At 43.3% G+C, this 13,605-nt stretch overlaps 1 protein-coding gene across 2 annotated transcripts in view; it reads right to left on the bottom strand.

Moving 5' to 3' along the window:
- The window catches only part of ADPGK (ADP dependent glucokinase), a 59,848-nt gene extending 47,394 nt beyond the window's left edge, over positions 1 to 12,454 (bottom strand). For both annotated transcript variants that reach the window (XM_069222247.1, XM_069222248.1), the window contains exon 1: positions 11,634 to 12,454. In XM_069222247.1, coding sequence (XP_069078348.1) covers positions 11,634 to 11,845 — 212 coding nt within the window. In that variant the 5' untranslated portion in view covers positions 11,846 to 12,454. The remainder of the gene's footprint in view (positions 1 to 11,633) is intronic.
- Between the last annotated feature and the right edge of the window lie 1,151 nt (positions 12,455 to 13,605).

Below are 13,605 nucleotides of genomic sequence, written 5' to 3'. Positions count from 1 at the left end.
TGGACAACCAGCCAAAAACATTAATTGAAGAAAATAATCTACTGCACCCTCACTAATCTGGTTTCAGATCTGACTGTAGCACAGAACTGACTGCTATGAACAAATGATGACACGCTTGCCATCTTAGACATGGGAGATTCCTGTCTGCTAGTTGTCCTGAACTGGTTGGCTGTGTTTAACATTATCTCTCTGCTAAAAATCCTGAATGAACAAATGAATCTAGAGGGCAAGGTTGCCTCAAAGTTTAAATTATACCTCTCAAACCTATCCCAGCAGTCAAAGCAGCACCCTGCCCACTGGAACAAGGAGTCACCAAAGGTTCTATCCTCTCCCTAACACTTTTCAACTTATCCCTGAAACCCCAGACCCTCTCCTGAATGAATCTGACATCTCATTTCACTTACACGCAGATGAAACTGAATGGTACCTCAGGGTCTCCTACCCTGAGGAATTAACTGCACTGAGAAGAAGCTACAATCTTGATGACCCAAAAGCACCTGAAACTGAACCCTCAGAAGACAGAATTCCTTCTGATTACTCTGAATCACAGTAACACTCCTATTCAAGCTTAAAAGTATCAAACATTCTCAACAGTCTACTATTGTTGAAACAGTCAAGTGCCTAGCCTACACCCTGGACAAAAACCTAAATCATTCACGTCCATATCATGTCAAGGAGCGCACAAAACTGTTTCAGTTCAGGCTCCTTTAAAAGCAGCTCTCAACTTATCAGCCCACTTGATATCAGGCACCAACATCTCACTCGCACTGATCAACCTCAAATGGCTACCAATTCAAGCCAAAAACCAATTCAAACTAGCCTGCAATACCCAAAAGACTCTATACGGAGGGGCTCCAAATTACTTTGTGCGCAGACATATAGTGTTGTGAGTGTCCAGAAATCTCAAAAGCATAGACTCCCTTCATCCTTGCTTCCTCTCTTTAAGAAACCCTGCACCATGATTAAATCCTTTTCAGGCAGTGAACCCCAAATCTGTCACTATATTCCTCCTGCTACAAGAATCACCCCCTCTCTTTCCACCTTCAAGAAAGAACCCAAACACTTTATTTTGATGATGTGAAGAGAGTTCTAAAGGGCACGGCTGCTCAAAAGAGTGTGTTGGCGCTACAAGGTATAGTCACAGAGAAAAGAAGGAGGTTACAATTACTGTGAGAAGAGCCAAGTCTTGAGTTTTTTATTAAATAATGCTTCATTTATTTGTTGCAAATTCAAAGGGAGATTGTTCCAACCAAGCGGGCCCAGAAAAGAGAAAGAACGTCCTCCAGCTTTAGCCAGACAAACTCTTCGAATTCTGGCCAGATGGGAATTGGAGGAACATAAGACTATTAGCAGGTTATAGTAAGCAATCCTGACAGATAAATAATCAGGTCGTGAATGATGGATGCATTGGCATAGTCCAACCTGGTCATAACCAAGACCAATACCAACGTGATCCTAGTTGAAACAAAGGAAATGCAAACATTTTTTGCCCTATGTAAGACGCCAAAACACACTCCTACCACCAAGATAATTTGGCAATGGAAAGACATTTTGTTATCAAATTTGATCCCCAGGTTTTTTACGGAGTCTACTCGGATATGAGGCGGAGATCCCTCTGCAGGCCAATGGACATCCACATTAAGAGTAAAATTGTGTCCAAAACTGAGCACCTCCGTCTTTTCGGTGTTGCACTTCAGTTGGTTATAGGTCATCCACCAAAAGACCGCAGAAACACAGGGTTGAATGGCATCCTGTTGAATGGGCAACTCTTTATTGAAGGAGAATAGAAATCTGGGTGTCATCCGCATAAGAAGTAATCTTAGCCCCAAATGATTCCACCACCTTAGCCACGGGCATCATAAAGATGATAAACATTGTGAGACTAAGCGCTGAGCCTTGAGGAGCTCCTGAGACCCTCTGGCTTGCAGAGGAGTAAGGAGGTAGCCATACTTCTTGACTCCTGTCCTCGAGAAAGAACTTCAACTATTTCCAGGCATTGCCCCTGATGCCAATCTCCCGAAAGCGTGTAAGCAGCCTGCCACGTGGAACTATTTTGAATGCTGCCAAATGGTCCAACAATACCAGGACTGCCATACCCTCTGCATCAATGGTACTTTTCATCAGTTCAGAGTCCTTAAACAAGGCAGTCTCAGTACTGTACCTAGGTCTGAAGCCTGATTAGCTAGGATGAGGTAGCCTCTTGACCTCTAAGTAGTTCGAAAGTTGATGGTTCACAAATGTTTCCGCTAACCTAGAAGGTGCAGGAAGGAGGGAGATAGGCTTGTAATTGCCCAGGACATCAAGGTCTGCACTTGGCTTTTTTTTTTTTTTGTAACAAGAGGGACAATTTTGTCTCTCTTCCAACATAAAGGCACTGCACTCAGGATGGGGTTGATAGCATCATCTCACAGAGCCAGGATAGAAGGAGGGCATGGATCATCAGGAGAACCAGATTTAAGATTAAGAATAGCACATCTAGAGGATTCAATGAGACCATGCTAAACTCAGACAGGCCACAAGAAGTGGATGTAACTTCCTGATTCAAACTAACATCAATGCTCAATACTTCCAGTAATGATTTAGCTGCAGCCGCTTACAACCATTTGGACATTCTCCCTAGATGAAGAAGGATCCATCGAGAATACAATTAATGCCTCCGAAGAGTCAACTTTCTTTCAGATTCCACCATACTCTTAATGAAGACAACCCCTTTGCCCTACATCTCGCCTACCTACTCCTTAATTCTCTTGCAATGGACAATCCCTTCACTCCTACTCCCTACTTTTGTTACCTAGTACGGACTACACTGCTTGTGTAAATACATCCTTTTCCACATGTATGTACCATACTTCCATGATTCTACTATACAGACATTGGAGGTATGATCACCCCTCCCAATGGACACTTTACATAGTAAAGTCATTCTCTGTAACACTTACATTGTTTAATTTAAATGCTATAAGGTACTTTGATATTCACAGAGGCCTGGTTTGAGCTATATAAAACCTCAAATAAATAAATAAAAGGTGTACCATAGCTTTTTGCAAAGATTTACCTCACATGACCTCCCACACATTCAAGCCACAATTAAACCATGAGGGCACACCCTTAATAATAAGGGTGTAGCAGCTGCTTAAGCTTTCGTAACATGGCCCAATGAACAAGTACCACATAAGAAATTAAACAAGCAATGTTGGATCTATTACTTCACTTTATTTGTTTCAGTCAACACCTGTACAATTCAAAACCTGAAATACCTATTTGAAGACAGCCATCTTGACAGACAACCAACCAGAAAACGTGCTATTTTCTAAAATCTGATTAGGAGTGAATGCTCCTCAGGTTTTGGTTTTCTTTGTGCCCTGTATAGCTATGTGCTTTATCTTTGGATCTTTACCTAACGATTAAGTTAACTTATGCAGGCCAGTCTTGGAGCTATTGCATAAAACTGCATCATCACCTTAGAACACAATGGGCACAAAAGTAAGATATTTTGTTAGGTTCCTTAAATACAGGGAAAGAGCAAGAACGCACCTTTATACAAGCTGTTTCATAGGTTCCTCCTACACACAACTTTAGCTGTCTTGTTGAAGAGCTATTGTCTCCAATGCACAAAGTGGGTTGTAGGCTAGCTCCTGCTTGTGACTGGATGGCTTTCTCATCTATCTCGGTTTGATGCTCTTGATTCAATATTTTTCCTCTCTGTTCTTGTTTCTGTCCCATCCCTGGAGCACAGCTTCTTTACAATTGTTTTGGTTACAGTATTTTTTGACTTAGGTTTTAGAGCTCCATGGGAGTGGACTGCTGCTTTGCTTACCCTCCCCCCTTCTGTATACTCTACTCTCCACCCCTGATGTTTTATTCTCCTTACCACCCTCTTGGCTCTCCAGTAATCTCCCCTTTAGCTTTTTAATTATTCTTGTGAAGACACCACCACTAGACCACTCGCTTGTGCCCATTTTCGGTCACCATCAGGCACATACTTTATTTTAGAACAATTTATTCTTAGAACAATACATTTATAATGAAGTATAACAAGAAAATACTTTCAAGATGGCTGTTGTGTGTTAGGATGCACTGGTGGACATCTTTAATAATTTTATCATACTTTGACAAAAACTATCCAACATAGCAGCCTGTGCGTAGCACACGTCCTCATGCATGGCAGCCATCTTGAAATTAATTTTGTCAAGCTATAACAAAAAATCCCTGAAAGATGGCTGCTGGTGCTTGCACAGCCACGTCCCTGGAGGTATTTTTTGTTATACTTTGACAAAAAAAATATTCCAATAAACTGTCAGTGCATCGGCATGCAAAAAGGAACATCTTGAATTGGTATGACCTATACAATATACTGAAGCAAGCCAGCACTGGCATAACCAACAGGTCTGCACTGGAGTATTAAATACACTACATGCTGACTTTGCCAATGCTAGTTTACAACGAATTCGAGTTAATTCTACAGCAAGTATTGTGTAGTTGTATTATGTAGTTCAATAACACCAGGTTTAGCAGCCACTTTAGTTTTTGTCACAACGCAGCTCGATCAACATGGTCTAGGATGGCCATATGAATCAATAAAGTAACAGATGATACCAGCAACCCTTTACAGAAGCTGCCAGTGCTTCAAATGTGCAAGAATATTATAAGGACCTGCAAAACAGTGTCATTTTCAAATACCCTCTCTGAGTTTTTGGTATGTGCTTATGTGTGTAGGCGCATTCTGACACCAAACGTCTTAATACCGACATCCATTGAAGAGTTTAGGCAACGATGCAGGATAATTTCATTAGTCTTACTTATAAACTGCGACCATCTGTCACTCTAGAAATTACGAACTTTTACTATAGTAAAACCCATCAAAACAATTAAACTGAAAGCACTGATCTTCACTGTAGCTTAACTTTTAAGAAGGGAGACGGGGGACTATCAGGGACAGGTACTTGTTTAGGGCGTGTGTTGTGTTATGTAGGTTACTGGGAAAGCACTTTATGTAGCTCTTAGGTCGCCTCAAAAGATCTGGAGTGGTGGGAGGAGGCATGAGAACGGGAAAGAAGAAACTGGGGAGCAGGAATAAAAGGGGTGTATGTAATTGAAATGATCTCCCTAAAAAGCCAATGCATCACAGCCTAGGTAAGCCTCAGTGGAGTTAAGAAAAGATAAGAAAGAAGATAGAGAGCAAAGAAGAGGGTGGGTGCTGATCGAGGATAGAAACAAGGAGGGGTGGTGCTTCTGAGAGGGAATATTTACAGCCTGTTATTGAGAAAAGGTATCAGGCGAGGTGGGGTGTGGGGGTAGAGAGAAAACAAGAGAAAGAAAGAAAGAAAGCTAGAGTGACAGCGAGAATGTCAGAGGGTAGAACTCATGATAATCGGAGGGACACTGTGCTCAGGGGAGCAGTAGGCTTACACCTTCTCCCTCAGACCTTTCTTGTTGTCTCACCCAAATCAATCCTTTTACCTGCAGGCTCACATGATGAAGACAGTTGGCACAATTTAAGGTGGGGCTAAAAGGGGCATTTCCATTCGTTTCCGAAGTTGTCTTAGCTTGAAGGGGGTCATACGTGTCACATTTTGGGAGGAGAGCTCCACCAAGTGCTGAATGTCATGCCTTGCTACTTAGCTTAGATGGGCCTGAGTAGGCTTCCAAGTCTTACAACTTCATCCTAAGCTACCTAGATGGGTAGTATGGCCCCCCTAGGCAACTAGAACGACCATGGTCGTGCCAGATGAGGTCTTGGAAGAGTTCTTGGGTATTTTTTTTTTAATGAAGGGAAGGAAAGAGGGTAAAGAGTGTAGGAGCCTTATGTCTGTAAGACAGTTTAAGAGTGGAGGGCATGAAAAGCTGAGCAGTGGTTTTGGATCACTTTGCATCTATGCACCCAGGCTCTGGAACAACATCCAGTATCTGTCAGGACCGGTTGAACGCTACTCCAAATTAGAAGAGTTACAAACTCACCCGTTTAAAGACAATTACATCACAATGCATTAATCATCCCCAACCCAGTGACCTCCTATCACTCGTTGACTCTATTGCTTGTTTTTGACCCTGAATGGCCCTCTACTGCCTTTTCGTTAGGTTTGTGCTACAGAAATACCACATGCATATTTGTATTACTTACACACATTAGGCCTGCACATCATCTCTTCAAAACGGTGAAGTTGTGCCTTTTGTTAGAGGTTGGTGGGTGAATGCAATATCTGGAAGAAATACTGGTACAGTGTGGGAGCAGTGTACTGGGTTTATAAGACTCTCCTATGCGCTGCTCTTGAAAAACGCTGCAGTTGCTGTCTTTGGCTGAAGTAGGGCATTAGAGGGTAAAGAGTAACACTGAGTTGGATAAGTGAATCCAGTGCTGGTCTTGCTGGCACAAGACAGGGAGTGCGTATGTGCTGTTTGAGGAGTTGGGACTATAAGGAAAGGGACAGTAGAGCAGAAGCACTGGCAGTGGTTGTATGATACAACCATGGATGCCTAAACAACGGGGTCTGAACCATGACCGCATCTTTACCACGCATGCCTTAACAATGAAGTTCATTGTAAAAGCGTAATTGGTACAGGAATATCCGTGATAAATTACACAAAGCGGCCTCCCCCCGGGCCTGAGCCCTAACACCCGACACCCCAGCCCTGCAATCCACCCCACCCAAGCCCTTAAAACTATCTCCCCTGCCCGAGCCCTAAAACCTGGTCCCAGCCCTTACAACTACCCCATCCCTTCCCCCACCTTGACCCCTAATACCCTACCTCCTGCCAAAAACTACCCTGACTCCAGTCCCTCCACCTTGAGCCCAAAAACGGACTGCAACCCCTGAAAACTGCCCTCCCCGCTTTAAGTCCTGATCACAGCCCTTAAATCTACCCTGACCCATCGTTTCTCCACCCCAACCCCCCGAGCCCTAAAACCGACCCCACCCCAGCCCTTAAAACTACCCCTTGCCATCTACCTGCCCTGAGGCCTAAACCCAGCCCCTTGCCAAAAACTATCCGGACCCCAGCCAGCCCACCCTGAGCCCTAAAACAGACCCCCGCCCCTGAAAGCTGACCCTCCCCCATCCAGAGCCCTAAAACCCGTCCCCAGCCCTTAAAACTACCCTGACCAACCCCACCCTGAGCCCTAAAACTGACCCCACCCTGCCCTCAAAACTACTCCTTACCCTCCCCCCACCCTAAGCCCTAAACCCCGGCCCCACCCCTTAAAACAACCCACTTCCTGCTCTGAGCCCTAAAACAGCCCCCACCCCTAACAAATACGTCCCAAACCCAGCCCCACTTACCTCTCCCGATCCTTCCTGTTCCTCTCTCTGTCAATCGCCACAGCTGGACCGCTATCTGCCTTAACCACGCACATGTCGTGGTTTATGCAAGCGTTGTTCCACTTGCAAGGGCACGGCATGTGTGGCTCAGCCCGCGTTGAGAGGCCGTTTCCCACTGGTAGTGGGAGGAAGGAGCAGCACTGGAAATCATCAAGTGCTACCCCTGCTCAGTTCCCAGATTTAACCATTTCAAACCAGAAATTCCTCACGGCACTTGTTTCTCTGCATCCTGAATATTCGGTTGATTGAGTTGGGAATACCCAAAAAAAAAAAAAAAAAAAAAAAGAAGAAGAAAAGCACAGATGAGGCATCAGTCAGATTAAAAGTCTCTCACTCAATGAGGAGTTGCGGATCCTGTTACATCCAATTTGTAGTGACACCCTATTCATTAAATGAATGATGAGGGGTAACACCTGCAGGATGTCAGGGACCACTGCAACATTTGTTATGCCAGAGAGGAAATCAGTTATGCCAGGGACAAACCATGTGCTCCATGAAAATGGAAGCAGAAAAACTGGGTTTAGTTGCTGGCATATTTCCACAACTTCTGAGATCAAACTACTCAAACCAACTTTAGCAAAATATGCCATCCAATGTACTCAAGCCTCAGCCATCCTTTCCGACAAAACGTTAGAAGCACTCCAAGGGGGCAAAATGTACAGATGCAATGTATGAGTCCACATTCATGCGGCCTGGTGATACTTGACATGATAATGATTTCGTGGTCTTTGCACACTGAGGCTGATCATCGGAGTAGTGCCATAATGTACTAGCCATTACATCATAACTTCCTATCCAGTCAGCCTCCAACCTGAAATCAAGACTGAGAGGGAAAGAAAAAAAAAAAAAAACACTTTCACACAAACCTTTGACACTTCTAACCATTATGGGCAGCAAGTGGAAGAAAATGCACATACTGACTATTAAAGGCCAGATCACGCACTCCACTCTGCCTGTGGAAAAACAACCTTCCATGAAACACCACAAGACCTTGGCAGATAAGCTGGTTGTGGGTCCGTCGGTTTGTCACCAGTAAAGAAGATGAGGAAAAGCAACAGTGGGCTGAAAATCATACTTAAAATGCATTTCACCTCCAGTGCTGGTGCATGCAACACAATGTTAGCTCACAACCTCGTGAATATTTTTGTGACTGAACTTCCTCGTGTTATCCAACAAATTAAACTGTTATTCTATAAATTGCTTGTGTGGCTGTGTAGACCGTTTCTCTGACTGCTCGAACACTCATCTTGGTCTGTTTGCTCTATATATGCAGGTGACACCTAACAATTCAGACAGCGTAGTGTTTGATCACTACGGAAAACTTCCGATGTAAATATAGGTTTGTATTTATCAGTAGTATTCCTCAAACAAGGCAAGCCCACCAACTGGCATCCGCTCTCATAAGCTTCAAATGCCCGCCCCAGCCCAGTACCAGAACTCGAACTTGTGCATGTGGTAAACATAAAGAACACTACCCCATAACATTCTACCTTGCATGGAATACAAGTAAAGAAATGTCCAATAGATATGACAATGTACAACATAAAAGAAACATTACTATATGAAGATGCAACATCTCCTTTCTTAAAAACGAACTAAATGGAAATATAAAAAACACTTTAAACAATAAATAATAATTTAAATGTCAAATTCTTGTAAATATTTTCGTTTCTTGGATGCACAACCACATCTAATAGTGACAATCTCATTACTAACACCATCAATGTTCTAATGAGGAATCTGATACATCCTCCTGATCTGGCTCAGAACATTCTGTCACTTCAGAAGAATTTCATATAGGATCAACACCACTCATCTCTTGTAGAGATAAATTAGTACTTGACTTTCCCTGTACCTCACTGTGTTGAGGAACATAAAAAAGGAAACAACCCAAAATCTGATACACTCAATTTTTCCATCATAGTTTTTGATAAACATCAAGTGGAAACAAATTCCCTTTTGCCTACCAACGTCCATCTGCCAATTTTACTGTTGCATGGGCTATTTTGATTACTTTAAGTGGCCCACTGACATGAAATTCAGCCTTAGATTTCCTAGGTCTCATGTTCTTTAGTATTACCCAGGTTCCTATATCAATTATCATGTCACCCACTGACCGAACTTGATCATAATATTTTTTCATTTTAATCTGTGGCATCTCAACTTTAAGCCTGAGTTTCTCCATATCCGCTTGCTCATGGAGATCCATGAAACATCATTTACTGTCTAACCAAGCCAGAACCAAACCTGTTCCAGCACCTCTACCACACAATAATGCAAATGGTGATACACCTGTAACACTGTGGGGAGTATTATGATACGCCCATACTTTATTTCTTACAGAATCTTCACCATTTACTCCACAGGTTAAAGCTGTCTGAATTCCACCTTTAAGTAATCTGTTAACTGTTTCCACAGCACCATTGGAACTGGGACGATAGAATGCAACTGTGTAATGTCTTATATCTTTGTTCTTCAGGAATTTCTCAATTTTTTTCTGATATTAATTGGACACCATTACCTACCACTATTTCTAAAGAGTAGCCCTCTAAAGCAAACATCTTACTTAAAAGTTCAATAGCCACTTTTGTACTTATTTCATTGACAAATTCGTATTATACCCATTTAGAAAAATAATCAGTAAGTACTATCATATATTTCAATCTATCTGGCAGTACTGAAATGGGTCCTGAAAAATCTAGAGCTACTTTACTTTAAGGGCAGTCTGGCAAAAGAGTAGGCACTAAGGGTGTTTATGTTTGTTAGATAACAAGCACTCTTCACATTTGTTAACATACTTTTCCTCATGTTTGTTCATATGGGACCGCCACAAATGGCGCCTTAACACTTTGTTAGTGGCAGTGTTACCTAGATGACCAGAAGTGCTAATCTAATAACTTTCGACCTCAGACTCCTTGGTGGAACAAACTTTTCAGATCATAATAAAATACCTGATCCAATTGTAAGTTGTGATGACATCTGACAAAGCCCATGTAATTCTCCGTGTAATTATTTGAGTGGTGGCCATCCCTTTGTGAGAGGATCTCTATCTTTATATATATTTGTTTTTTTTTGCATATTCCATGTTCTGTTCTTCCACACTTGATGGTTCCACCACACCAGCTACCACACATTCAGAATCCATGCTCCCATTTTCACTCTTTTTTTTTTTTTTAACCATAGATAGTCTTGACGTACAAGCCACTTGAACATTTGCAATTCCTGGAATATAACTAATTTTAAAATTGTACTCCTGCAATCTCGTGAAGATACGTATCAGCCTAGAGAAATCGGCAAACCATCCTTTATCACCCAATAGCTACAGAAAAGGCTTATGATCAGAACATAATACAAATGTCATCCCATCCACACGTTTTGTACTTTTCTATTGCCCATGCGTCTCTTTCTATTGTACCACATGTTTTTTCCACATCAGAAAGTACTCTTGAGGCAAAAGGTATAGTAGTTTCTTCTGCACCAACATGTTTTTTTCCACATCAGAATGTACTCTTGAGGCAAAAGCTATAGTAGTTTCTTCTGCACCAACTCTTTGACAAAGTACCACACCCATCCCTACTGCACTTGCATCTACAGATATATTGCACTCACATCCATTGCTATAGGTTTTCAAAGCGGGTCACCAGTGAGTACATTCTTGATGTCTATAAACACTTTTTTGTTGGTCATCACCCCAAATAAACGTTTCCTTGTTTCTCAAAAGATTTTTTAATTGATTCCTTGAAATTTGCATTTCCAAGTTCCTCCTTATTCTTTGGACACAGTACATTTGTCAAAGCCTTAATAAGATCTTCTTTAGGCTTTATGCCTTTTGCTGTGACCTATATATTTGACAGTGTAAGTTAAGAACTTGCACTTGTCGCGAGACACTGCCATTCCATGCTCATCATTAAATGCCCTGTCATCTGTGGCTCCAATAACAAAGAAGAGGGCATTTAATAACTAGTACGGTCAAAAGGCAAAAGGACTGCAGTGCTATTAGAACATTCCACCAAGTGAAAGCAGACGTAAACGAAACAGAAACAATGTGCTAATCACTCATAAACTGGAATAAAGTCAAAGAACGCTAACTTCCTCGAGTTTAAACTTCTGAAGATGTTCTGCGAAAGGGCAGACTGAATGTCTACTTGAATATCTACCATGCCCTTAAGCTCTTCGAGAGGGACGTGTGAGAGGACGCAGGGTGGACCTGTAAAAGACTAAAAGATCAGTTCTCTTAAGGCAAAGGCTACCGTCTAATCACACATGATGAATACTGTTTCTGCCTGGAAATCTAGTACCACGTATCTGGACACTCACCCGACAGCCACTTTGCTCCACTGCTTGGTCGGGGCAACAATGACAGCCTCCCATGCGGATGCCAGGCTGGACTCCACGGAGGCCGCGCCCCGCAGGTGCCGCAGGGAGTCAGACAGGTAGCTCAAGGCCGAGCTTGGCAGGTCTGCGTCAAAATGATAGAAGTAGCCCACTGACAACGCCAGCACTGCCACGCAGGTCGCCTTCGTCCACATGTCGTCTGGCACTAAGGTGAGCCCCACAAGGGCATATGGGCTGGGAGTAAGGAGGACGGGGTGAACGTGGGGGGCGCGTGGGGAGGGGGTGGGCAAATTGACCAGGGGAGCCGTCAGTCAATAGTGAGGATGCAAGGGGCAGGAGGCTGGGGATAGGTTTATATGGAATTCGAGATGAAAGGGGGTCTCAAGGATTAAACAAAATAAGACAGAAAGCCAACAAGGACGGGGAGAAGGTTATGCACAGGACTGGAAGGAGAAGATGCGACGAGAAATAGGAAGGGACGGGTTGTATAGCGACTGGAGAAGCAATTAGGAGGGGTCAGGGAGCAGGCTGGGAGTGAAGGGCTTCGGAGAGGGGATAGGGCGGAAACAGTGGGAAATGAATGAGGATGGAAAGGTAACCGAAGGAAAACAAAAGTGCATACGTGATGCGCTAGCGGGAGGAGAGTGATAACAGGACAGATTGGAGGAGAACGGGATCACAAGAACAGGGTGCCCAGAGACAGCGATGGGCTGGCCGGCTCGCCAGTAGGAATTTCGTCGACCCCGGGCTCCGGGTAGCACGGGAGTGAAATGAATACAGTGACAGCGAGACACATTTCCACCAATCAGCAGAAAGAACGGGTTTCAAAGGCGGACGGGCGGCGCCTCAGAACGAGGCTAGAGACAGATTCAGAGAAAGGAAGTTTCGTACACGTCCAAACGTAATGATAAAGAGAATACAATCCCTGCACGAGGCGTGGAACGCAAAGATTATACCTCTTGTTCGAGAAAACATGACGGCCATCTTTGGATGGATATGTCGTCTATTAACCCGTCTAGGTTCGTTGCGGAAGGGCTTGTAGAGATATTGAAACTTGAGTTATTTCTATTTTTTTGCAACCTTGTACAAAACACTTAATTGGACCCGCATGCAGAGCCAATTGAATTAAAAATGTGCATGTTAATATGAAAAGTTTACATTCATATAATTGTCTGATTAACCAAGATAGCGTTCCTTAAAGAAGTCTGGTCTTTTGATGCTTCTTTTTATACTGTGTTTAAGAGTGGGAAAGAGTAGATGGTAGCGTCAAACAGATCCCCATTCGGCGTTCCTAGCAACAACGCACATCACGTGAAAAGGCACGTCAAGGGGCACGCTGAACACATTCCCTGCTGGCTTTCGTGGTGTTTGCAGAATCATATACCTCACGTTGTATACCCGCGCCACCTTGTGGCTTTTGATAACCACTACTCGGAGCTTACCTAGTAATGTGAGAAACTGAAACAAGAAGATTTTACCGTTCTTTTGTGTGACAAACTCAGGCATTACGGTCATAAGGGAAAATAACTGGATATGTGTTATTCTAACGTAGGATGCGTGACACTTGGTAGGGCTGTTTTAGATATCATGCGCAAGCGCACCCAGTAACTTTCAAGAACATCTGATTGTGGCCAAGGGACTTGACTCAGTGGAAATAAAGCAGCTGCCAGGGTTTCAGATGGCATGTTTGACAGGATGGTTCTGGCAATATGGTTTGCCCTGATATTTCTCTTTTGGATCACCTGTTTGTTTTTTAACCTTTTACTGTGAGGGAGCTTCATAGTTGGGGACTCACCCACAGTAAACTCATGGTAAAATGGACTACACGTGTTTGTCGCTGGCACCTCCTTGCTAAGGAAAGGCTGCTGTGACGCAGCAAGAGTAGGAGGCTCAGGGCTGATTACACTTGATCACGCGTGCACACGCATGTACACCTGATGAGGGCTGCGTGGGG

The sequence above is a fragment of the Pleurodeles waltl genome, chromosome 3_1 (genome assembly GCF_031143425.1).
Source record: "Pleurodeles waltl isolate 20211129_DDA chromosome 3_1, aPleWal1.hap1.20221129, whole genome shotgun sequence".
Lineage (NCBI taxonomy): Eukaryota > Metazoa > Chordata > Amphibia > Caudata > Salamandridae > Pleurodeles > Pleurodeles waltl.
This window is presented reverse-complemented; position numbering and strand designations above follow the sequence as displayed.